Source organism: Macrosteles quadrilineatus, unplaced genomic scaffold (genome assembly GCF_028750875.1).
Source record: "Macrosteles quadrilineatus isolate MER2022 unplaced genomic scaffold, UCM_ALF_1.0 Scaffold_3__2_contigs__length_128488019, whole genome shotgun sequence".
Taxonomy (NCBI): domain Eukaryota; kingdom Metazoa; phylum Arthropoda; class Insecta; order Hemiptera; family Cicadellidae; genus Macrosteles; species Macrosteles quadrilineatus.
Window position 1 is genome coordinate 121,515,993 of NW_026542596.1, and position 25,869 is coordinate 121,541,861.

The 25,869-nt window shown below is 36.0% G+C and overlaps 1 protein-coding gene across 1 annotated transcript; it reads left to right on the forward strand.

Moving 5' to 3' along the window:
• Positions 1–3,046: 3,046 nt before the first annotated feature.
• Positions 3,047–25,525, forward strand: LOC128989773 (cleavage stimulation factor subunit 2-like). The gene is made up of 10 exons (XM_054411814.1): positions 3,047–3,214; positions 5,046–5,124; positions 7,675–7,844; positions 8,133–8,278; positions 8,903–9,010; positions 9,366–9,588; positions 10,470–10,581; positions 13,196–13,254; positions 13,572–13,732; positions 25,363–25,525. The coding sequence occupies exons 1-10, from the start codon at positions 3,169–3,171 to the stop codon at positions 25,480–25,482; spliced, it is 1,224 nt and encodes a 407-aa protein (XP_054267789.1). The 5' UTR covers positions 3,047–3,168; the 3' UTR covers positions 25,483–25,525.
• The last annotated feature ends 344 nt before the right edge of the window (positions 25,526–25,869 follow it).

A 25,869-nucleotide genomic window follows, 5' to 3' on the forward strand; every position in this document is an offset into this window, starting at 1 on the left:
AATTCAATTTTTTAATTATAAAATTAAACTGTCATAACCTAACCAAACCAACCAAACTTGCTGATATGAAAAAATTGCTGATAAGAAGTTAGTGCAGCCGGCGGGGTTCGAACCCGGATCATTTGGATTACCAGCCCGCAACGCTATCCATTGCACCACCGAGGCCGATGGCTGAGAACCGTATCGTTGCGGTATTAGTGTTCCCTCAAAGTGACGTCAGCAGTTAGTGACGTCAAACGGCACCTGAGAAATCTTTCGTGTGCCGTTTCGCAGATTTTTGGGTCTGACTTAAGGGAGGTACAAATGAGGCAACGATTACATCATAGTTTAGTTCAAAATTCTTCCGTTAACAGCGTTGTAGTAGAGAGCACAGCGTGTAATTTCTACTTGACTATTAAGCCTAGTTAATTATAAAATTAAGAAAAATTATAAAATTTATCTTAAAATTTTTTGATTATTAAATTAAACTGTCATAACCTAGCCAAACTAACCAAACGTGCTGATAATGAAAAAATCTAATGAAGAATACTAATCTAAAAAATAATTTTGTTCATAAAATCAAATTATAAAAATACCTAAAATTCAATTTTATAATTTTTTCATTATAAAATTAAACTGTCATAACCTAACCAAACCAACCACACTTGCTGATTAAAAAAAAATGTTGACGAAAAGTTAGTGCTGCCAGCGGGATTCGATCCCGGCACCTTCTGATTATCAGCCCGACACGCTATCCACTACACCACCGAGGCCGATGTCTGTACTCCGCATCTTTGCTGTAAATGGTGTTCCTTCAAGACGAGATCTGACAGCTGACGTCATCGAAGGCTCTTCTGTACCTCCCTTGAGTAAATATCCAGATTTTTTAATATTACTATTTTTTTCATTTATAGCGACTAGGGAACCCGTGCTCGGCCACGGCCTAGTAGAATTGGCAACGTCGCAAGTAGGGTTGTTTAGTGCCAGACGTCCCATAAGATAATATTGCGGACAGATGACATCAGCTCATTAATTTGCACTTTATTGATTACAATTTATATGTGTGAACATAAATAATTTATTAAAATATTGAATATAAAACATACAGAATTGAAAACCAAAACAATATGAATTGAAAATCTAAATCTGTATATTTAAAGCGGAGTCAATATTTGCATAGTCCAGTAACCAAGCTTTCGTAAATACACAAATGCCAATATAGCGGTTTCCAATCGAAACAGCTGTTACAACCCTACTTGCGACGTTAACACTTCGAAGGCCACGGCCCGGAGTTAAAGGCGGCCGTGACCCGCGTGTCTCAATGAGTCGCATTCGCATATTATGAAACTGAAACATATCGTCGAGGAAAACTTTGTGCTTAAATTAGAATTACCATATTAACATTTAGAGGGTTATTATTAAAATTGTAAAAAAATTGATTTTTTAATATATTTCTTAATTGCGTCGTGAAGGATCACACATATTACTTTTCTGCTCTCAGTCACAGAAAACGTACTATAGTAGTACGTTTTCTGTGTCTCAGTTGGTTTTAACTTATTTACTTGTAATGAAAAACGCTTTCCTTCAATTCGATTAAACATTTATAAAGTATGTTTGCAACACAGTTTTTTCCAGCATGGAGAACTAAAAGAAAATTGTTGCTTCGCTTATAATCTGTGTGAAATAAATTCAAGGTCCATTTATTTCTTTGATTTAATACATCCCTATAAACCAACGGATTTTCTAAATGAGGATAGCTTGCTTGTGTATGGATATCTTTTAATAAAACATTGCAAATTTATTTATTTTATACTAAGCTATTAACATTTTTATAAAAATCACATTTAATAATCCTCCCTGCAGCATGAGTTAAAGGCGGCCGATGCAGCAGTAGTCCTAGGGACAAGATAACAACTAATGTTATTTAAACATATATTAGGTGGAATTATTTTTACCCAAAACCCTAAAATTACTGTACTCGACTGTACTATTAAATGTCACTTTTGTATATCAGATAGATTGACATTTTATAATTTTTCTAGTACATAGTGTATGTTACTTCTCATGGCAATTATTGATTTACATAGGCTTTGAAGTTGTCAATTGATTTGGAAATTTAGCACAAGAATTTTTTTGTTTAATTTCCAGTCGTGGCAGATCTTTTTAAAGATGGTGAAGTTATCCAATCTTCTTTCCTTAGCTTATTATAGATGTTTCTCCTTGCTCTTTAATTTGCTGGACTCTGTAAAAACATACAGTGTGTCCCAATAACTCAGAGATATTCCTGTTGCATTGCATTTTCGACAAAAGGGAGGGTAAAGCTTTTTGAGCTAAGATCTATTTTGTATTAGAGCTGTCTTGCATTGTCCACAGAGATCTGTTCTTTCTGGGTCGAATCTCTTGCAATGATATAGGTACGTGAATAGCTTATGTTATAGCATAGATAAAACATACTCCAGCATAGATAAAACATACTCCTTGCGTTCGGTTATAGTAATACCATAGATAAAACATACAATACTGTAGCAAGTCAACTGTTGCCTTGCTTAGAGACAATCTAGTTCGGCCGCTTAGAAAGCGACCTCCTCCAACATTGGTTTAGCATTAGCGCGCAGGTAGTTTTCTAAGCGGCCGAACTATGGTAGTTTCACGGTTGATAAATCATAATTTTCCAAATTCCATCAGCAAATAATCATTATGGTAATTAAGTGATGTAAACAAATAAAGAGTTAGGTACCAAATTAAAGTACCACTTACTTAATACATCAAATTATTATCGTTCACCTTACATTTGTGATTGACTTAAAATACATCATAAAATAATATGTGAGTTGAGTTACCATGAAAAAAAAAACATAATGTTTAAGCTATACAATGTTTATAGTATACTTTACAAAATGTTGTATTTTCGCTGTCGGTGTTGCTGACACAACTAACTGGCCTTCTTATTCGAGAGTCGAGAGGGACTGGCCGAATCCGAAATCCGAATCCCGAATGTCGGTCGATGTCGAATCCGAATCCGAATGGTAGTGAGTGGTATGGTATGGCGGAATGGCGTAAACCTATGTTTCTATAGTCAACCAACATAACCAAAACAAAACATTTTAATCATATTTTTACGTAAAATTGTTCACACTAAAGAGTGTTTTTAATTAATTTTATTCATACGAGCAAACAAGATCAATCATCATGGGAGACCAAAATCTCTTGGATAAGTCTATGAGATCGGTGTTTGGTAAAGAATAATAATTTAGCTATAATAGTTTTACCGGCTAAGATATTACAAACTCATAACTTTTACAATTCTTTTCGTTTAAACTTATTCTAATTTCATAATAGGATTTAAGTTGATACTTAACTTAAGCAATATTTTTAGGAGAATTATTTTTTTCAATAGGCTCCTAGTATGCATTTTATTTTAGGGCTTGCGTGTAAATTTTGCCTACCTATTCCACTGAGTTTTTGTTTATCCCTATGTACATTTTGCTGCCTACCGTGTGTTAAGCTTTTACCCAAAAAGGGATTGATGGCGCCAGAATTTTAATATACACAAATTAATTTTAAACAAACTGATACAAATACAAACAAAGTAGGTAGGTCTATCGTATTGCAAGGTGCAAACTATCCAGGCTGGCAGAAATTAAAAAGGCTTGGTTTTTATGAAGTAGTACATAATTTTTGTTAACGATTTAAATCTCATATTTGGTTAATGCCTAAGATATTAAATAGGTGTTAGCCTGAGGTGTCCTTGGGCTGTGCCTGGAATTTTTTTAAATCAAGCCCGGGAAATCACATCATAGACTTATGTTGATAACTCAAGGGGTACAGTTTCTTAACTGGGCTATGCTAATAGGCTATCCATTGAAACTATCGAATTGAAAATATTGATTGATAATCGATAACTTATTTTTAAATATATATTAACTTAACTTATTATAAAATGAAACTGTCATAACTTAACCCTCCAAGTGTCCATAGTAATGGCATTAAACTTAATGTCCGCCCATTTATTGCGCAATCGCAGGGTTTTATTAAAATGTATTTTAGAAACTGAAAAACACTCTAAAGTATACTGTTACATATATATTTTGTTTGGAAAATTATGGGCTTCAATGTCCTATATAAAACATTACAAAAAAAGTTTTCTACAATTTTTGTGGGGTTAACATTTCTCAAAAATTATAAAATAAATTAAAAAACTTTATGTTTGCGCCCAATACATTTTTATAATTTTAAGTTAGGTCTACAAATATTTTAAAATACCATTGCCACTTTGTTCTAAATTTTATGAGGATTCTAAAAATATAATAATAAAAGGAAGTAGGTTTTGCAAATAAATAAGGTATGGGTGAAAAACAGATTTCGTACATTTAGCGTTAGCTAAGAATGCATACAGTAGCCTAACCATATAGGAATCTGGTGGATAATTTACATCAATATCACTACCCACTTCTTCAGGATCATCAACCAGACCTTCAAAATCACTTAAATATTCTTATAATGCACCACGCATATCACTACACTTTATTTTTAACACTAAAACAATGATAAACGTAATAAAACACATCAGTCATAATCGGTGCGAGGTTAACCAAGTTGTTTACAAATACGCACGTCATCTGTCTGCTACAATATTTTCGGAACTAAAATGAAAAGCGTCTAGAAACAGACATCAGGAGAAAGCTTAGAATCTGCTGAAAACAACGATACCACTCTCGATCCAGTTCAATCTGATTCAATCAGTCCCAGAGCCTTCGCCGTAAACAATGTTTGTGTGTCGCAAAAGCGATGCATAACACCACGGCGGGTGTGTTGTGTGTCGATTACACAACGCTTAACACTCGGAGGGTTAACCTTACCAACCAAACTTGCTGATAATGAATAAATCGTATGAAGGTATACTAATCGAACCGATAGTTTCAATCAAAACTAGCATAGCCCAGTTAAGAAACTGAACCCCTGTCTTCTTCCCCATCCGTAAAACATCAATGTAATTTTAGATAGGGTACCCTAGCATATTATTTTATAGCTTAGGTCTACTTTATTTTTATTTTTTTTATTTGCAGTTGGAAACATTCCTTATGAAGCTACGGAGGAAAAACTCAAAGATATTTTTAATGAAGTTGGACCAGTTCTCTCATTCAAGTAAGTCCATAAATAACTTAAGTTAGCCTCCGTTGACACATGTTCATATGTCTATTGTACAAAATATTTATAAGCTACTGGATAGCAAAGTACTTAGTTTTTAGAGAAATTCTTTCCCTTTACTTATTAACACGTTCAATGCATCTGCAACTTATAAGTTAAGCTTCGTAGCTTGCTTGTTTTTGTAGATACCTACCTATTTTAAATAGGCATAATAGTATGATTAGCTATTTACTACGTAAATAGGCCTAAATCAAATTTGGCAATTTTGATTATTTTATACTAAGCTATCAACATTTTAATAAAAAAAAATTAAAAAAAACACTTTATTACCCTCCCTGTAGCAACAGTGGCGTAGCCAGGATTCTGCTTTGGGGGGGGGGGCCCGATCCGGGGGGTATGAAATACCCCCCAGGACTGAGGGGGGGTCCTGCCCCAGGAAAAATTTTGGTATTTTATGGTGCTAAATTAAAGTTTACAACACCTCTGGAGGCTCTAAAGTAGAGAATAGTATTGGTGTATTACCACTAAAAATTAGTTTTTTACTGTTCTGAAATCTAAACAAGTTGCCTAAACTATTGAACTATTAATCTGCGTGACGTAATTTTAACTAGGTGGCGTTTGCAGAGGTATCCACAAAATTGAGCGGAGTCATCAAGGGTTCATATTAGGCTATATTGTTTTTGTCATGCGTTGCGGGTCTAAAGTAGCATTTTTACTCTTCAGGGAGTAAAAATAGTTTTTAGCCTCTATGGAGTAAAAATCTGCTGTTGTCATCTCAGTTGTTAATTTCTATTGTAAACGATTTCATGTATCGAAGGCATATGTATCAATTCGTACTTCGTAATCATTTCAACCTACATTCTACAGTCTCTTCCCATAGCATTTTAGCATTGCAGATACATTAATCCATTCCCACACTCAACACTGCCTTCCTTTACTACTTCCTTCACCAACCCCTACGTCATGGACCTGTTTCCCTCTCTTCCCATAGCTTTTTAGGATTGCAGATACATTAATTAAAGACAGTTCCCACACTCAGCACTGCAAGCCTTACTACTTCCTTCACCACTTCCTACGTACCGGACCTGTTTACCTCCCTTCCCTTAGCATTATTGAATTGCAAATACCTTAATCTATTGGTCATAGACAGATCCCACACTCCGAACAACTCGCCTTTACTACTTCCTTCACCACTTCCTACGTCAATTAAAATTAAATCAAGCTAATAAAACTACACTCAACTTATAGAATAAAGCATACTAGTGGTCGTCCAGTGGTCGAAAACTCAACCAAAAATATGTAATGTACACGCAATGACTATTGGATACTGAAGTAGACACTATATGTACCAGCTGCCGTCATTTTTTTAATTATAAAACATTGTACAGAAGACCCTATATAATCGGCACTGTACCACTCCGGCACTCCAGTAATGCGGCGTCTTTTGGCGGGAGGTCTTCCACGGTCGCGGCAAAATTCTGATTATCTCCCGCGGCCGTGTAGATATCATCATTCTCTCCCGCGGTCATGAAAACGTTATCGTCAACTTGCGCGATTGCGGCAAAATCATGAACATCTCCTGCGGAAGTATGGACGTTATCATCGCCTCCCGCGGTTACGGAAACGTCATCGTCGTCTTGCGTGATTGTGGCAAAATCATGAACATCTCCCACGGTCATGTAGACATTATCGTGGTCTTTCAGGGTCGCGGCAAAGATTTTATCATTTCCCGCGGTCATGTAAACATCATAGTCTTAGATTCCCACAGTCACAGAAACGTCATCGTCGACTTGCGCGATCGCGGCAAAATCATAAACATCTCCCACGGTCACGGGAACGTCATCGTTGTCATGCACGATTGCGTCAAAATCCCGAACATCTCCTGTGGACGTGTACACGTTATCATCGTCTCCCGCGGTCACACGTCAGTGGCAAAATCATGATCATCTTTCGCGGCCGTACACGTTATCATCGGTTCCCTCGATTACGGAAACGTCATCGTCGTCATGCCCGATCGCAGCAATAGCGGTTTCTGATCGCGCGATCTTCGGAGACGTGTTTTAATTGCATTTTTAAGTGTTTTTATTGATAACATTCCAGTAATCCGGCATTTTATATAATAACAACACATATTTTGTAGTGTGTACGCACTCATTTGACCGTTTCTAGAACGTGCATTGCAACGCTCCCTTGTGCCGTGTGTACAGGGTGTATAGCTATGATTTGAAACAACATTCAGCATTCAACGTCGTAACCCGTGACTAAAAAAAAAAAAAAAATGTGGGTGGGGCCCGGCCCCCTTGGGCCCACTCCCTGGATACGCCACTGTGTAGCAGCAAACTCAAGTAGGCCTACTCATTAAAATTAATGTTAGCCTACTTAAATAGGAAATAAATCTGTCAATTTTAAGGGAATATTTTAGTAGAATTCCATACAGGTAGGCTAAATGGAAATTTGATAGTTGTAGGCTAAGATATATTTTAGTTTGGTTAAGAAAAAGGTATATTCACTGGTGGTTGACCTCTAACTTGTAATCTTTCTGTACAGGCTGGTGTTTGATAGAGAGACAGGGAAGCCCAAAGGTTATGGATTCTGTGAGTATAAGGATCAAGAGACTGCCCTCAGTGCTATGCGAAACTTGAACGGTTATGAGATTGGTGGAAGGATGTTACGTGTGGATAATGCTTGCACTGAAAAATCTCGTCTTGAAATGCAGAGTAAGTGTTGTTTTGTTTTTATTTTATTTTAATTTTTTTATCTGTAGGAGGGTCCTCCCAAAAAATTTGCTATTTTTAAAGCAGTTTGGTGACTTTTGAAACCATTTTTAACGTCTAAAATTGTGTCCAAAAACTCCGTTACGTTTTTATGACGAAATGTAAGTTTGTTTAAATTAATATAATCACAGTTCCAATGGCGGGGGCTTCCTTTGAACCGCCACTGGGCTACCTTTAGTGTATATAGTTTATCGATTCACAATTAATAAGCTACAAACAATGTTTGATCAGGTTTGCTGCAAGGACCAGTTGTGGAGAACCAGTATGGAGAGTCTGTTAGTCCCGAAAAAGCTCCTGAGGCCATCAGTAAAGCTGTAGCATCACTGCCTCCAGAACAGATGTTTGAACTCATGAGGCAGATGAAGCTGTGTGTACAGGTAGATAGGTTATGTCACAATGGAAACTGTGGTCTTTCTTAATTATATGTATTTGTTGTGCTTTTCTGTTTGGTGATCCAGGATCTAGAAAAAATTACTGGGAGGTAAAATTCTGACAGTTGGTTGAAACAGAAGTTTTAAAGAATCAACAGGCAAAGTATTGCTCTTGGACTAACTCATGAAATAATAAAGACAATTCATACAGAAGACCACGTTAAATAGTTGTAAGCTTATTTTTTATCCTCTGTCATATTTTACTGTTGGATTTATTAGTATTTATATACACAGCCTATTTTTTTTAATTATGATTTTTAATGTATCTAGGAGGGAAGAGATGAGTTATCTTCTTAGGACAATTTTATTCATGAAAAAGCACCTGAAAATACATCCTGTAAACTCTGTACGTTATGTGTAATAAACATCTAACATTCATTCATTCATACAGTCAAATCTAATTAATTTAGACTATATTTCGCATCTTGTGGACTGGCATTTTAAGTGATAAAAAAATTAGATTCAGCGTAGATAGAACAGTACAACTTGCACAGCTATTGTATATATTTTCAAGCGTATGTACAAAAATGAAGTGTTAATTAAGGGTTTGTACATTATGAACGTTTGCAGAACAACCCAACAGAAGCGAGACAGATGCTTCTCCAGAATCCACAGTTGGCTTACGCTCTGCTCCAGGCTCAGGTGGTCATGAGGATTGTGGACCCACAGGCTGCAGTGGTGAGTCTTGACTTAGCAGAAGGCAAGGTTTCGAGGAATAAAACCAAGAAATTAGGTTGGGCCTCCTGCCAGCTGAAAGGAATTGTGAATAATACATGCATAAGACTAACCATAAGTTGGAAGACTAAGGTTAAAAAAAAATTAAGTCTATTTTATTTGTGTCACGAAATTAAGGAAGTTCTTTTAAGGATAAGTGTTTGTAGAACTCTTCTCTCTCTCTCTCTCTCTCTCTCGATAGTTTGAGTCTGCTGATCAACGTTTATAAAGCCGACCGGTCAACCGGTCATAAAATCTCTAAAATCAGGCCTAAAGACATCTTTGCAAAATAACATACTGATTGTTTTTGTTTTGGCAGGCTATGCTCCAGAAGGCTAATAAAAACATGCAGCCACTGTTGACGGGAGATTCTGGCCGCCCTGCCCCAGTCCCAGCGCCACAGCCCCGACCTGAGTACACTCCGGCACCCGAGACACACTGGGCACCTCCAGCTGCGCCACCTCCACTGCCACCTCAGGTGCCGCCGCAGATACCACCGCATGTGCCTCAGATGCCTGCCATGCCTCCACAACAGTTTGGTGGTAAGGGAAATTGCTGTAGGCCTACATGATTTGGCTATTTAAAAAAATCCAAATAATAGATATGTGAAAAATGTAATATCTCCTGACCTTGACATAATAACATGAATGATAAATAAAACAAAACAACACTATAAACAACAACAAAAAACATTCTTCATAAACAAGAAACACTGAAATAATTTTGTTTACACTGAGATATGTTGTAACATGATTAACATGGATATGAGATTAAAAACTAATTTAATTAATACTCATTTTTGAATATCAAAACCTACTGATCGAATCTCAATACCGGATCTTTTCCTATCTATTGGTGGTTTTGAGATTTGGTTTTCTCCTATCATTAGTAAGAATGGTGCTTTTCAGCCAAGAATTAAGTTATCCTGTTTAAATCCATAGCCTATAGAATTCATATGTTGTATAACCTTGTAGAACTGGAAATTCAATATTATTTTAATTCAAGATAATTGAAGGCTACCTTTTGCCTAGATTTGTCCATCCAACTTTTTAAAATATACAAAGGGGATCGGTACCTACCTATTCATTCGGATATTATTTTAGAAGCATACATGCTTATCTAACATTAAATTAATAATGTAGAAACAATAAGGGGGATTGAGTTGGTCTAATGGTTGAGCGCGGGACTTCAGTCCCAGAGGTCCTGGGTTTAAATCCCACCAAATCACAAATGGATTTTATCAAAGTTATAATGCCGCAACCCCTAGGTCTAGCCTGAACTAATGTGAAAAATCATCCTAAGCTCGAGCCTAGCGTCCTAGAAAAAAAACAAAAAAACAACAAGGTTCAGTATTTATTTTTAAACCTGTCTCAAGCAAGTTGAAGCGAGATCTATCAATGATACTGTTATTTTGTATGTACAGGATCTGGAGATCTGGATATGAGAGCCATGGACCCGCGTATGGCTCGTAGTATGGGAGACCAAGACTTGCGGATGCCTCCTCAGCAATACCCTCCCCCACCTCCACCCGACCAGTGAGTGTCTTTCTTTCGTTTTATTCATCTCAATCCAAATGCAAGAAATAACATAAAATATTAACTTTACCCACTCAACCATGAACACCGTTTGTGAATTTTGTCTACCGTGAAAATTTAGAATAAGCTGTGAATTTAGCCAAACCTTAAAAAAGGGGTGGGCCGATTCCAACCCTTAATTGATATCACATAACATTTGATTTTTATGTGATCAAGGAAATGTCAATTCTCAAAACTTGGAAAATTTTGGTTTGACGTTAAAATCGTGATCTATTTCTATTGTGGCGATGAGACCTAAAGATTAACTGCTTGCTCAATCACAATGAAATCGAATCTTATATTTTATCTTCATGTTTGACTGGGGACCCTTATTTAACAAATCGTTATTTTGTTTTTTAGATAACAGGAGATACGCACAAACCTTTTCTTTTATTAAATAAGGTACTTAGTGTTTTACAGTTTGTAAGCTTACTGCTCTATTTCTGAGCTTTTTCTCTACAGCTTTTAAAACAATCGTTTCATAGTATTCATGGACTATCACTGTTTTACTACCAAGAAGAAGTATAGGATGACTTAGCTTGACCAATTCCTAGTTTGAATATAAACATATCTCAGAATCTGAAATGCATTTATTTTTATTAGTTTGCTTATGGAAAACCCACCTGAAAGGTAGGTAGTTTCAAGTAGGTAAACTTTAGTGTGTAGCATCGTAGCATTTAAAGTTCTCCCTGCTGTTTGATAATTTTAGATTTCCAACTGTTATTTTATTGTAGCGATTTTTTTGTCCTACTCACAAAAAGAAAACCCTTAGTTTTTCACCAATCCAGTAAAACCTCAATTAACTGCCAATCTTTCAAATGACAATCCCAAGTATTACAGGGTGGCTAGTGACCTGGAAAACCTGGAAATGTCAGGGAATATTAAATATCTGGAAAAGTCATGGTAAAGTCAGGGAACTTTGTATTAAGTCAGGGAAAATTGTAAAAGGTTTAAAATAATTTTAATAATTGTTAGGAAAGGTCGATCTAGTGAGAGTACGTGTGCCGTGTGGGTGAAAACTAAGAAATATGTCTGTGCAAATAAATTTTGTGTTTTTGTACAAATTAAATTTTTTTATAAACTGCGTATCGTTTTTCATATAAAAAAACATAAGATATTCTTCAGTACTTCAGTAGAAGATTAGTCCTTTTGAAGAATTAGTTAGTATTAAAATTGTAATTTTGAATTTATCGATCAGGGAAAGTTTAAAAAAATAATGGAATTGTCAGGGAAAAGTCAGGGAATTTTTCAATTTGATTTCACTAGCCACCCTGTACATACACAGGAAATTTGTATGGTAGGTCTATCTTCTATGATGGGATGTGAGTATACGATGGTAGTTTTTTAAGTAAGGGCCGTATTAGCCTATAGTTTCGTCGTTTGTGTGTATGTCACAACGAGGCTTCTCGCTCCATAGGCCTACTTGCATTATTTGTGAATAGAATGACACCATGTGCACCCCTGCAGCTGATTTCACTATGTGTTTTTAAATTTGTTAACCTCCAGCCGTGTGCAAGATTATTTTAGTGATACTTTTTTTATAACGAGAAACATACTAGACTGAAGGCTATGGCCCTAATGCAATGGAGGTAGGGTAAAGTGCAGAAATATGTTAGGAGTGTAAACATGGCCGTGATAACCTTTTTCTTTTGTGGTCTTCTGTCAGTAATCCCGGGTACCCACCAAAAACTAAATTCCTTCTGAAATGTACATTTTCATGGACATTTCAAAACTCCCTAATTCATTTCTGTATTTCACCCTTTATTATTGCTTTAGGGTCATAAACTACAGTCATCTGCTGATGAATGTAAGCACCAGATATAATTCTTGAGGTCTAAAACGTATCACTGACCTAATCTCGCACGTGGCGGGAGATTAAAAAATGCCAAAACAATTTAAAACAAACACAGTGAAGTGTACACGTAAGCTACAAAGCTGCAAATGGTGTCATTCTGTTTACAAATGATGTCAGTAAGCTGGAAGGTGCCTCGTTGCGGGGTACGCACAAACCACGGAGCTCTACACAATAACGGCCCTTACTTAAATGCGACCCTCATATTATTACCTAGTCAAGTTTTTGAAGTTATCACTCTACTTGTGTTATTAATCAATCATTTCTGTTATTTTAATAGTTTTTTTTATTGGTAATTTCTCTATTAGCTTTGTCCAAAATAATCTCTAATGTTTATAAACATGGAAATTATAGTGTTTGATTTTTTGTATGCAAAGTTTTTCTCAACTGCTGTAAAATTCCAAACCTCGCACAATTATTGTGAATTTTCATTATCTGCTACTGTCCTGGTCGCTAAAAAGTTAATGGAGGTTTACTTTATTTATGTCTGTGATAAGTATAATTTTTTGACCTAATAGCTAGCTAAGCTATTTCCTAACTCCATCAGTTGCTTTCATTTTCAATTGCTTCCTTCGATACACTATCATTTCAGAATAAAATAAAATTAAATCAAATTGTACAACAACCAAATTGCCCTTAATCTGATCCGTAGCACTATCCATCAGTATTCAACGTATAATGTCATCATTTTGTTTTTATAATAATAAATGTGTTTTGTTGCAGTTTTGCCCGAGACCCCAGAGGAGGAATGGGTGAACGCTTCCAGAGAGATCCCCGAGCAAGTAAGTAAATTTGCCTATATTTTAAAAATAATGTTAATAAAACTGGTTGATAATGGAAAGATAGTATTTCTCTAGGAAATATACTTGATTATAAAACAAGTTAATAAAACGTAAGTGTGTTGCAAGATTGAGGGAAAGACAATACTAGCCGAAAAATAACCTGATAGATAAATTAAATGCCTAATTACAATGAGAACAAAGACTTGCTTGGCTAGGAGGTAGGGAAGCCCAGTGGAAAAATTATGGGAAAGGAGGGGGGGGGGGGGTTACTGTATCAATTTTCTATAGAACTGGATCCTAAGTCAGTATTGTCGCAGATGTGCCGCCGCCAGGTATGCCCCCACCAGGTATGCCGCCAGGTGTACCCCGCCCTGTGATGCCCCCGGGACCTGTACCACAGCCAGTATCTGCCCCCAACCTCGGCCCCCGTGGACCTCTAGCAGCCAACATCGGCGGAGCTGCCACTGATCAGGAGAAGGTCAGTAACAACCTCTTATGTAACAAACAACAGATAATCCACTTGCTAGGGGGGGTCCTGTGTGCATTTTATGTATAGAAAAACACCCTATGGGATCATGTAGGTACTATGCCCGTTATCATTTTTCACTTGGGTGCCAGCTTGGCAGAGTGGGCATAACCTCAGAATCTGCCATTTTAAAAATGGCGGTGGCATTTATTACATGAAACTCTTAGGGAGCCTATATCTCGAAAACGGTCATATATAGCGGTTACACTTAATTACAACAATTGTTGCTTACACAACAAGGAACAACTTTTGTATTTACAAAAATGCCCTAAATATAACTATTTCGGAGCTGTTGAGCAATTTATGCTAATTTAACATATAAATTTTAGCCCTGTTTGACAAAAAAATTTAAATATTTTAAAAAGACTATTCTTTTTTAATTTGGCTCTTAGCACTAATTGCTCTTCATATTTCAGGTAAAACAACCTGTGAAAAGAATATTAAAAAAGCTTTTACGGGGTATTTACCAAAATATAACTAACTATTTGCGTTCCCAAAAATAAACATTACGTAATCAAGCAAAACAGGATCCACGTGGTAATCTTGGTTTATAAAATCTAACAAGTGTTCAAGTGTAATTTAATTCTGAAAACCTTATGTTGGCAGCACTGTGTGTTTATAATTATCAATATAACATGTGTTTATCAAGAGTTGTTGTGAACTGGTAAACATCTGGTAGTTATTTTAATTCAATTTATGTAAACACTGGATGAGTTTTGGTTTTATACACATCAACCTGTGAACTAAATAAATAGGTTTTAAAGTGTTTTTTTTTTTATTCAGTAGTTTATAATGTAATGAATTAATCTTTCTATTTATTACTTACCGCTGGTGAAAAATGGTATAGTATAACTTAGCTATATAAACTTATGAAATTAATTTAATAAGTAACACTCTATTGTTACGCTAATGCTTTTAAAGAATATGAAAATGAATAGTATAAGTTGTTCCATTGATTCTGTCTGTAGAAAGATCAGTTCAGGAATTTTTCTTCTGCGCCAACTAGCAAAATTTTCAAACAAAGATGTACTTCTTACTGCTTACTACGGTGTACTTTATCCACACATGATATATGCAGTTGCACTATGGGGAGGTGAAAGCACAAGAACCCATTTCCTTTTTCGCCTTCAAAGGAGAGCTATCAGAATAATTCACGGCCTTCCCTACAAACAAACTTGTAGAGCTGTATTTAAATCATCCGCAATTCTAACTTTTCCCTGTATTTACATTCTAGAAGTCCTCACTTTTCTGAAGTCAAATTATTCTCATTTCCACACCACATCCACCCACTCGTATCTGCTTCGCAATACTTTCAATCTGAGAATTCCAGCCCATTCAACCACATTCTTTGAAAGACATCTAAACTATAATGCCATCAAACTGTTCAATGCTCTCCCACTTCAAATCAAGTCCACATCAGATCCGGGATGCTTCAAAAGGCACTTGAGGTCATTTCTCGTGGGTAAAGGCTACTACAGTGTCCGCGCCTTTCTCGCTGACGGACAGTCCTAATGAATTTTAATTTTAATTATTTTAAAAGTTAGTTAATAGTTATTTTTAGTAAATTTGACTTGGCTAATGCATTTGTAATGTTAATCTTGCTAAATAAATGAGTTATTGAGTTATTGAGTTCATAATTGTTCATCAAGAATTTAGCTGGCGCATCGGTAGCGGCATTATTTTTACACAAAGCCTTCAAATAGGGTTTTAGATAAAACTCATTACTTTTTTACAAATTCGGTAAAATTGACTTGTTTTTTAAGACATGGGGATAATATCTGTTAAATAAATTTTTGATCAGCGTTGTACGTGTTATTAAATTTACGGAAGGTAAATAAAAGATACGTCTTATAACACTATTTACGTTTATACTGTTACAAGACGGTAAATATATATTTATTATTTATAAATATTTGTATATTTACCGTCTTGTGAGTAACAGTGTAAGCATAAATATATGTTTTAAGTGTTATAAGACCTATCTTTTATTTACCTTCCGTAACATCTGTTAGTACGTTTTATGGGTTTTGTGTGTTTTTTGGGAGTTAATGGGAAGTAAAGTATGTAGAATCCTGTATATAAAACTAAACATGATATTAATATCAACGGCTGACGTTGCATTTAACTTAAAATTATGTATTACTTTGTCAACTTGAAACGAGTGAAAACGGTAGAATAAATGTTTTTTTAAGATATAAGGATAAAATTTATTAGTAGGTTTTGTGTGTTTTACAGGAGTGAAAGGGAAGTGAAGTATGGAGAAACCTGTAAATTATATTAAACTAAAGAGGACATTAACTTCAACGGCTGATGTTGCGTTTAATTTAAAATTATGTATTATATGTCAACTTGAGACGAGTGAAAAACTTCATTCTACTGAAAATGGATGTAAACGAATTCGTCACGCTGCTGAAATACGTCAAGATAATGTTCATAAGCGATTGCAGAATACTGAAGGCACCTCATTTGCCTATCATATGAACAACACATGCTACAAAAACTACACACACAAAGTCAAGCTTGAGAGACTTTTCATTTCAAAACGGAGAAAATTAGATACAAAAGATTGGTTCAACGAAAGTGATAGAAACAAGACAGTGAGAGAAACTTCCACCATAAAAAGCAAAATTAAAACTCGATCAAACATTCTTGGAAAGAGCCTCCGTACTAACAAAGAGCCTAATAGTTTCAAACTATGTGTAATATGTGGTAAATATAAGTGCTCTGGTGAAAGGGAGACGTTCAGAATATGTGAAGTTGGAAGAGCATCGAAATTTTTATCAGCAACTAAGTTCTACAAGGATGACGTTTATACAAGAACTGCTGACTTGACAGACGTAAACAGTGTATTTGCAACCAATTTGTACTATCACAGCTCTTGTATGAGTAAATATCTTGTCCGTTATGATCGTGATACAAGTGAAAATATTGAAATTAATCCTCCCAAAGACAATAAAATAAAGGAAATCTGCACAGAAGTATTTCAAGAAATACAACCTCAACTGAAAAGTGGCATTGCATATGTATTATCTGATGTAACAAATGTAATTAATGCAAAACTAGGTGAAGCAAAAAAGTTAAAAATAGAACGGTTAAATCAAAATTAGAAGAGACATTTGGAGATGAGATATCTTTTACCAGTCCTATAGATTCTAAAAAGTCTCAGTTGGTTTTTGATACATCTCTATCTACCGCTGATGTTGCTGAACAACTTAGGTCAACTAATGTGATAGCAGATTCTGCTGCAATATTGAGACAATCATTTAAAGAAGTTGATTTTGATTTAGCAAATCGATTTTGTGATGCTCAGGACTTAGAGTCGTCATGGAAAAACATACACATACCTGAACCAATTTTGAGTTTTTTCTCAGAATTACTGGACATCCCCCTCAATAAAATAAAACCTCCGGCTCCTTCGTCGAATCACGATGAAGCATGTGAAGATAAAGTATCTCATTTAAAGTATCTCAAGATTTGTAGCCTTTTCCAAATAATATACTATATCATGCACAATGGGAAGAAAAAAACACCTCTCCATGTGATGAATGGGGTTGCCATACACGCTGCATGCAAAAGTAGTACCATAATCAAGTCTCTTAATCACATAGGAGTTAGCATAAGCTACGATGAAGTCCTCCGTTATCGATCAGATTTAGCATCGTACATAGTTGACGAAAATAATTCTAATGTGCCTCTCCCTAGTCATTTTTCAACTGATATGTTCACAACAGCAGCACTTGATAATTTCGACCACGATGAAGCTGTGCTATCCGGTGTTGGTGGTTCTCATGACACCGTCATGGTTTTATTTCAAGATAAACCACAAGTACCGCTACGAAAACCACTTGTTCATGACACAACAGTGAAACATGGACAAAAACTATCTCATGAACTAGGTTGTCAAAAACTGAAGGATTTCAAAAAACCATCTGTAAAATTGAAGCTCCCGAGTAATTATAAAGTAGTTCAGAATTCGTTAACAATGGATGCAACTGAATATAAGGCGATACAGCTTAAAGAATTTGCATGGTACCTTTGTCGAATGAATCTAGAAAAATTTTCTGAAATTAACTTAACACCAAGTCAGACGATACCTGTGTGGTCCGCTTTTAATGCTGTAACTGCTGACACGCTTTTTAAAAGAATACATCACGTAGGATTTCTTCCAATGATACCTCATCCAGTAACTCAGTACGATACTGTATATACATCGTTAAAGAATCTACAAAATGTTTTAACACAGCTAAAGCAAAATAAACTGCCTGTGACTTGTGATGAAGGGGTTTACCGAATAGCAAGAGAAATCATGTTTCTGCGTCCTGCTGAGTTTGACAACATAGTATTAATGCTTGGATCTTTCCACATGACAAAAATATTTCTCGGATGTATTGGAAACTATTTAAAGGATGGTGGAGCTGAATCAATTTTCATTGAGTCTCATATATTTGGACCGAATGTGGTTGAATCAGTGTTAAAAGGAAGCAACTATGTACGGTCCCTTAAAGGGGTACTTCTTTTGGATGAAGCTATGAAAAGATTACAGATAACAGAATTTTTCAAACATGCAAAGCAAGATGAGTACTTAAGTGAGCTTAATATTCTGGAAAAACTACAAAGAAGTGTGGAAGATAAAGACTTTGAAAGAAGCAAGGTATTTGTAAAGGAATTCATTGTAAATGGTGAAAAAATACACAGTGATTTTCAAACCTTTGTTAATAATCAGAGAGAGAATTCAGAAACTTTCAAATATTGGGACAATTTTCTCATCATGGTATCAACACTCAAGGATTTCATAAGAGCAGATAGAGAACGAAATTGGAAGCTGTATGTACAAACACTCGAGCATTTTATGAATATCTTTTCTGCTTTTGATCGTACAAATTATATAAGATGAGGTTCTGTTTTTGTAGAAGATATGAAAGGTTTGGCTGAAAGTGCTCCTGAGGTGCATGATGAATTTGTAAATAAAGGAAACTTTGTAGTACAAAGGAGCAACGTCGCCTTCACTGCAGTTGGTGGGGATCTTTGCCTTGAGCAGACAATAAACAAATCACAGAAGAGTGCTGCGGGTGTGATTGGAGTGACCAGAAGAAAATCATTTGTCACAGAATGGGAGCTGATCTTCCACGAAATCCTTTTGGTTTATAATCTGTACAGGGATATCACTCGTGTGTCTTTAACAGACAGTTATGAACTTAGATCAAATCATCATGACTTAACAAAGCCTGTCACAACAAAATCAGAGGGCATGGTAAATTCAATGATCAAGTTTATTTTGAGAAATGAGAACCCTTTTGAATCTAGTAACGCACCACTTCACAACATAATTACGAAAGTGGTAGTACCTGATCATTCACGTTCATCAATCCTTAATGTTATCGATATTGGCAAGGAAGCATATGACACACTTCGATGTGACAGGTTTTTGAAACAAACTACTTTACTGTCGGATGTGATTCATAGATTAAAACTACCTCCTTTCAAGCCACAAAAGGTTTGCAGCTCAAATCAGAAATCAGTTTCAAAGAATAAATGCAAAGCAAAAGTACAACATGTTATCAACTTGGCCCAAGAAAGGGGGCTAAGTACAAAGGAGCTTCTTACCTACGACATTGTAACCCCAAAAATGCTCTATGATGAAAATGGTTGCATGAGAAAAGCACAAAAAAGTACACTTTGTGATGAGTTAGAGAAAACTTTGGAACCTGACGACCCCAAGTATATTACTAAGACATTGTTGGCACCATGCAGTTACGTTGTTGATGTTATGGGATATGCTCGTAGAATAATGACCAAAAATATGAACACTTTTGGTGATTTTGCAACTGGATTCATACACTTACTACACCAGATAACAGGCAAAGACATAGTGCGAATCGATTTCGTATTTGATTCCTACATTGATATGTCTCCAAAGAGTATTGAACGTTCCCGTCGTGCGTCAGATGGATCAATCGAAATCCAAGCCATTGACCTCAATACACCACTTCCTGTTAAACTGGAAAGTTTTTGGGCAAGTTCCAAAAATAAAACAAAACTCCAGGAATTCTTGAAAGAATTTATTTTTGAAAACGGGGATAAATATTGGCCAGGTGTGACGATATTTTGTAGTGCTACTACGGGAGAGAAAACTGTTACGTGTAAGTCAAAAACAAGTGACAGAAGAATTCTAGAACACCAAGAGTTATCCTTTTTCAATCTAGAAGAGGCGGATCTGAGGATAATGCCACACATAATGCATGCAACCAAAGGAGGAATCAAACAAGTAGTAGTTCTGTCATCGGATACAGATGTCGTAGTGCTGGCCTTACACTTCATGAATGGATTCTCTTCGGAAGGTTTACAGGAATTGTGGATGCGACTTGGTTCAGCAAGAACTTCACGATATGTACCACTTCACATTATAGGAAAGAGGCTTGGAAGTGACCTTTGTTCAGTTCTCCCAGCACTCCATATTTTAACGGGCTGTGACTATACCAGCAAGTTTGGAACAAAGCGTGCTGCACTAAAATGTAATCCAACTACTTTACTAATGGATTTTGGAAAAGTTGGGGAGGAAGGGATAGAGGAAAGTGTAAAAAAAGCAGAGAAGTATCTAGTTCATATTTTAAAAAAGGATACTCAGTGTGCAACTATGAACGACCTAAGACACTGGATGTATTGTCACTGTAAAACGAAGACTCTAGAAGAACTGCCTCCAACTAGTAGAGCTACTAGACAGCATATCTTACGTGCGTTTTATTGCACATACGTCCAAATCCATTGCTTGGAAGAACACCTTTTTCAACTCGATCCTTTGAGTTTTGGATACAGTGATGGTGGTTACTCTTTGGTGCCAAAACTTGATTTCCAGCTTTGCCCAAGTAATCTATTAGAAGGGTGCAACTGCAAAACCTGTGCTAAACAAAGCTGCCCATGTGTACAAGCTGGAATACCGTGTTGCTCGTTTTGTAAATGTAGAAGTTTTTCTATAGTTGACTGTCGCAATCCACACAAGTAAAAAATTGTGAACAGTTGTATTTTTCTGATGACAACAAAGGGAACAGCTGTAATTCCTCTTTACCCAATGCTTTTTTTGTAATAAAATAAATAATTATATACATAGGTCTAGATTTATTTTTTTATTTATGCGTCATGTAATAACAAAAAATTTCAGTTTAAAATATTCTATTATTTAGGATATTGTTTTAATACATATCTCTCAGAAGCTTCTCTAATGCTTTTTGCAGGTTGTTTTACCTGAAATATGAAGAGCAATTAGTGCTAAGAGCCAAATTAAAAAAAAATAGTCTTTTTAAAATATTTAAATTTTTTTTGTCAAACAGGGTTACAATTTATAGGTTAAATTAGCATAAATTGCTCAACAGCTCCGAAATAGTTATATTTAGGGCATTTTTGTAAATACAAAAGTTGTTCCTTGTTGTGTAAGCAACAATTGTTGTAATTAAGTGTAACCGCTATATATGACCGTTTTCGAGATATAGGCTCCCTAAGAGTTTCATGTAATAAATGCCACCGCCATTTTTAAAATGGCGGATTCTGAGGTTATGCCCACTCTGCCAAGCTGGCACCCAAGTGAAAAATGATAACGGGCATAGTACCTACATGATCCCATAGGGTGTTTTTCTATACATAAAATGCACACAGGACCCCCCCTAGCAAGTGGATTAAGAGGTTTGCCAAACTGATGTTTTTATGAAGTAGTTTGCAGTCCATAAATAAAATATTACAGTAGAGTCCCGTTAGTCCGAAATGGTTGGGACCGGACCCATTTCGGATTACCGAATATTTCGGTATATTATTATTTATATAAAAATGAAAAATTTTTGTCTTAGGAGGACGCTAGGCACGAGCCCGGGATTGTTTTTCACATTACTTAAGGCTAGATCTAGTGGCTGCAGCATTATCACTTTATAAATCCATTTGTAATTTGGGAGGATTGGAACCCGGGACGTAAATGAAAAATGTTAATAACAAAAATGGTGAAATATTTACTAAAATACTCTACTAAAAAGTCTATCTCGCCCGGCCGCTACAGAATACTTTGACAAGGTACAGCTGTGTTAAAAGTTGAATAAACAAATTAAAAAAAAAAAATATTTTTTGGTTTCCGATTACCGAAGTTTGGATTAAACATGAACAACTCTCCATGAACAACCGTTATTATTTATTAGCTAATTTATTGTGCAGTAGAACGACAATAAGCCAGAATTATTCGGACTATACCCCATCTAGATTATCGATATTACCTTAAAAAGAACCAGAGCACTTTTGCTCTATCTGAGTATACAGTGTTGATAATGAAAATGAAAATGAAAATGCTTCTTTATTGAGGCGAACTTAGGACCACATGGTCCTTTCTTACAGTTAACCTCTAAAAAACTAATAATAACAACAAAATAATAACAAAAAATACAATTAAGTTTGTAACATAGCTAGTAATAAAATAGCATAAATCTATTCATTTTCCCTAACATCCAGTCACACACACATACACCCTCTGCTGCATCTAGGCCTAACGCACGCCATCCCGCCAAGCCACGGCCATCCGGTCAAGGTAATATTCTTTCAGCGCCACCATCAGTCGGGATCGGTTTTCTATAGATTTGATGGGCAGAGGTATGGAGTTCCATAGGCGGCAGGCTGTTACTAAAAATGATTTATTATAAACAGTTGTTCTATGATGAGGAATGCGAAGCGTGGACGAGCCAGAGCGGGTATCCCTTGCACCTCTTCCATTCAAAAATTTAAAATTCTTTGCAAGATAATTTGGAATTCCAAGATTGATGACTGAATGAGTAATGGTATTCGTATTTTTCTGACGTCCTCTAATTTCAAAATTGATTCATTAATGTAATAGGGTGTGACATGGTCATCACGCCTAAGATTGAACAAGAATCGAACACAATAATTTTGTACACGTTGTAATTTTGTTGCCAAAGCCACAGCCATATCATTAACCACGGTGTTGCAGTAGTTGAAGTGTGGAAACACGAGTGATTTGACCAGTAAGAGTTTAATGTGAAAAGGTAGAAGTCGTTGCATCTTCTTCAGTGTGTGAACAGCGGCAAACACTCTTTTACAAGTGCTTACCACCGCGTCAGTCCAGTCCAATGTGCGGTTTAGAGTCAAACCAAGACTTTTTACTTTGTCCTGGTATTGCAAAGTGGTTCCGTTTACAGTGATTTTTGGTAAAATGTCTAAGTCCACTTTGTTGAGTAACCGTGAGTGACCTATGATGATTGGCTTTGTTTTGTCAGGATTGAGTCTAAGTCCGTTCTTTTCTGCCCATTGAACAATTCTGTTGATGTCGTGATTATCACAGCACTGTTTATAGTTTCATGTTATATGTTTATAGTTTCATTTGCATCGCTCACTTTAAAATGAGAATAGATTTGCAAGTCGTCAGCGTACAAATGAAACTTTGCGTGGTGTAGAACTGTACTGATGTCATTGATGTAAATGGTGAAAAGCAGAGGACCAAGAATTGAACCCTGGGGAACTCCGCAGGGAACATGTCTCCAGTCGGATGTCAAGTTGTCATGAGAAACACACTGCTTTCGGCTCTGAAGATATGATCTCACCCATTTTAATGAATTATCAGAGAAACCTAACAGTTTGAGTTTGGCTAGAAGAATGCTATGGTTTACGGTATCGAAGGCTTTACTGAAGTCAAATAATGTTAAGATAGTGCATTGGCTACGATCCATAGCAAATCGTATGTCATCAGTTACATGAAGCATTGCCGTTTCAGTAGGTACTGTAAGATTTACGAAAACCTGATTGAAAGCTATTGAGGATGTTGTTTTGTACCAGAAGTCAGAAACTTGGGAGTGAATGACTTTCTAGTGCCTTAGAAAGAGCGGGAAGAATGCTAATTGGTCTGTAGTCTGCGGAAGCGATGGGGATGAGATTTTATTCAAGGGACGGACAAGCGCAGACTTCCACTTTTCTGGGAAAATACCTGATCTTAGTGAAGTATTAAATATGAAAGTTAATGTTGGGAGGAGAGCAAACAAGATACGTTTAATTAAAGAAATTGGGATTCTGTCAGAACCAGTGGCTTCAGACGTTAACCGCCTTATAGCCTTCAAAACATCGATTTGCAATATTGGCTTGAAGTTAAATTGAGTGATGGAATTTGGCAAATGGCGTAACTCTGTTAAATGGTTCTGAACTATTGTACCGTTTGCCTGTGATGAAACTGTTAAAACAGTTGATACAGGGTGTTGAGTAAATCTGGTTTGAAAAATTCAAGGAGTTTTCCAGGAGAATTCATGACAAATTCCTGAATTTTAAGAACAACTATCGGAACCCTAACTCTACTTTGAGCTTTATTACACCATTTTATATTTTAATCAAACTTTTAAAGATTTTGAAAGAAATCCTCATTTTTATTACATAATGCATTTAACTAATGGATTTAAAATATGTACTTCAAGTAGTAAGTTAGAAATTTTATTATTTTTTTTTTATAACTGGTAAGGTAAGTTAGGAAAAACAACCTTAAAAACCTTTCCAAGGAATAATAGTTTATACAACATATTAAAAAAGTAAGGCGACACCAGTTGTCGTCTCCGGCAACATCGCTAATAGTATCCTGCGATCGCCGCATTACCCGTGAGAATATTTTGCGATTTCAGTGACACTGACAATAGTTTGCCGCGATTCCACCAACACCGTGAGTACATTTTGCGGTTTTGGCAACACCGATAATCTTTTCCCACGATCGCGGCAATTCCTGTGAGCATATTTTTCGGTTTCGGCGACATCGGTTATCGTCTCTCGAGATTGCGGCAATGGGTATTGCTTTCAAAAAAATATATATGCAAAATTTGCTCACGGGCCCACAGGGATCGATTCTTGGTCCTCTTTTATTCATATGTTACCTTAAAAATCTTCCAAATTCTCTAAAAGACCCAGGTAGTAAGATAAGTATATATGCAGATGATATTAATCTTAACACAACTGGGAAATCCCTAACTGATTTATAAATGTCTGCTAAATCAAATCAGAATTAAAAAGTCTGAATCAGTTTTTAAAAGACCATAATTTAGTACTTAATACTAACTAGTAAAACTAATTTCATTCTTTTCAAAACAAAAAGAGACAAAAATGAAAACTGAAGGCATTCTTACTTGACCTTGCACCTTACAAAATAGAAGATTATAGTAATTTCAATTTAAAATAATGTAGCCTATAGTATTTTGTTTAAATGTTTCTTATTGATTATTTAGGTAGTAAGTAACAATAGACACTATTCATGAACGAAAATTTGTACTGTGTGAATAAAGACTCTTTGAATCTTGAATCTATTGCGGTTTTGGCGACACTGATAATCGTTTCTTCAGCGACACCGATAGGCGTTTACCGCAAACTTGACAACACCAGCGGTAGTCTTTCGGTTAACCGATGTTTCCGATGACTGGGCTCCAGATTTCCGGAGGTTTGGGTTAATTCTTGGAATTTTTCAGGATATTCCAGGAATTTTATCAAGGTAAGATAAAATTCCTGAAGGTTTCCCGGTTTTGCCAAATTTCCCGGAGAGTAAACACCATGTGATATTTAAATCTGTGTTGCAGGCCGCACTTATCATGCAAGTACTGCAGTTGTCAGACGACCAGATTGCAATGTTACCTCCTGAACAGAGGCAGAGCATCCTGGTGTTGAAAGAGCAGATTGCAAAGAGTACTCAGCGTTGAATGTTGAATGTTTTGTTTTATCTATGGGAAGTCTAAAAATGAGTACAGTAATAAAACATGTCTGTATGTGTCTCATTAACCTCTGGTATGGTTTTCATTTTTTCTACTCATTATTTACCCAATTTAATTTATTGTCTTTTGTAGCATAAATCTTCAGAGAAGGAAAAATTAAAGGGTAGGCAGTGTATTTCAAGAAGGGGTCTGCCATAAAGTTTACACTATGAAAAAGATGGTGGTGTTTATGAGTTAAGGGTACTCACTGGAATGCATACTGACTGTGGGTCACTTATTGTATCGAGCGAAGCTTTCATTTCCACAATTATTTTAGAAATATCTGCAATAGTGATGGACAAGACCCAAACTTCGAGATTTTTTAAATCTCAAAGC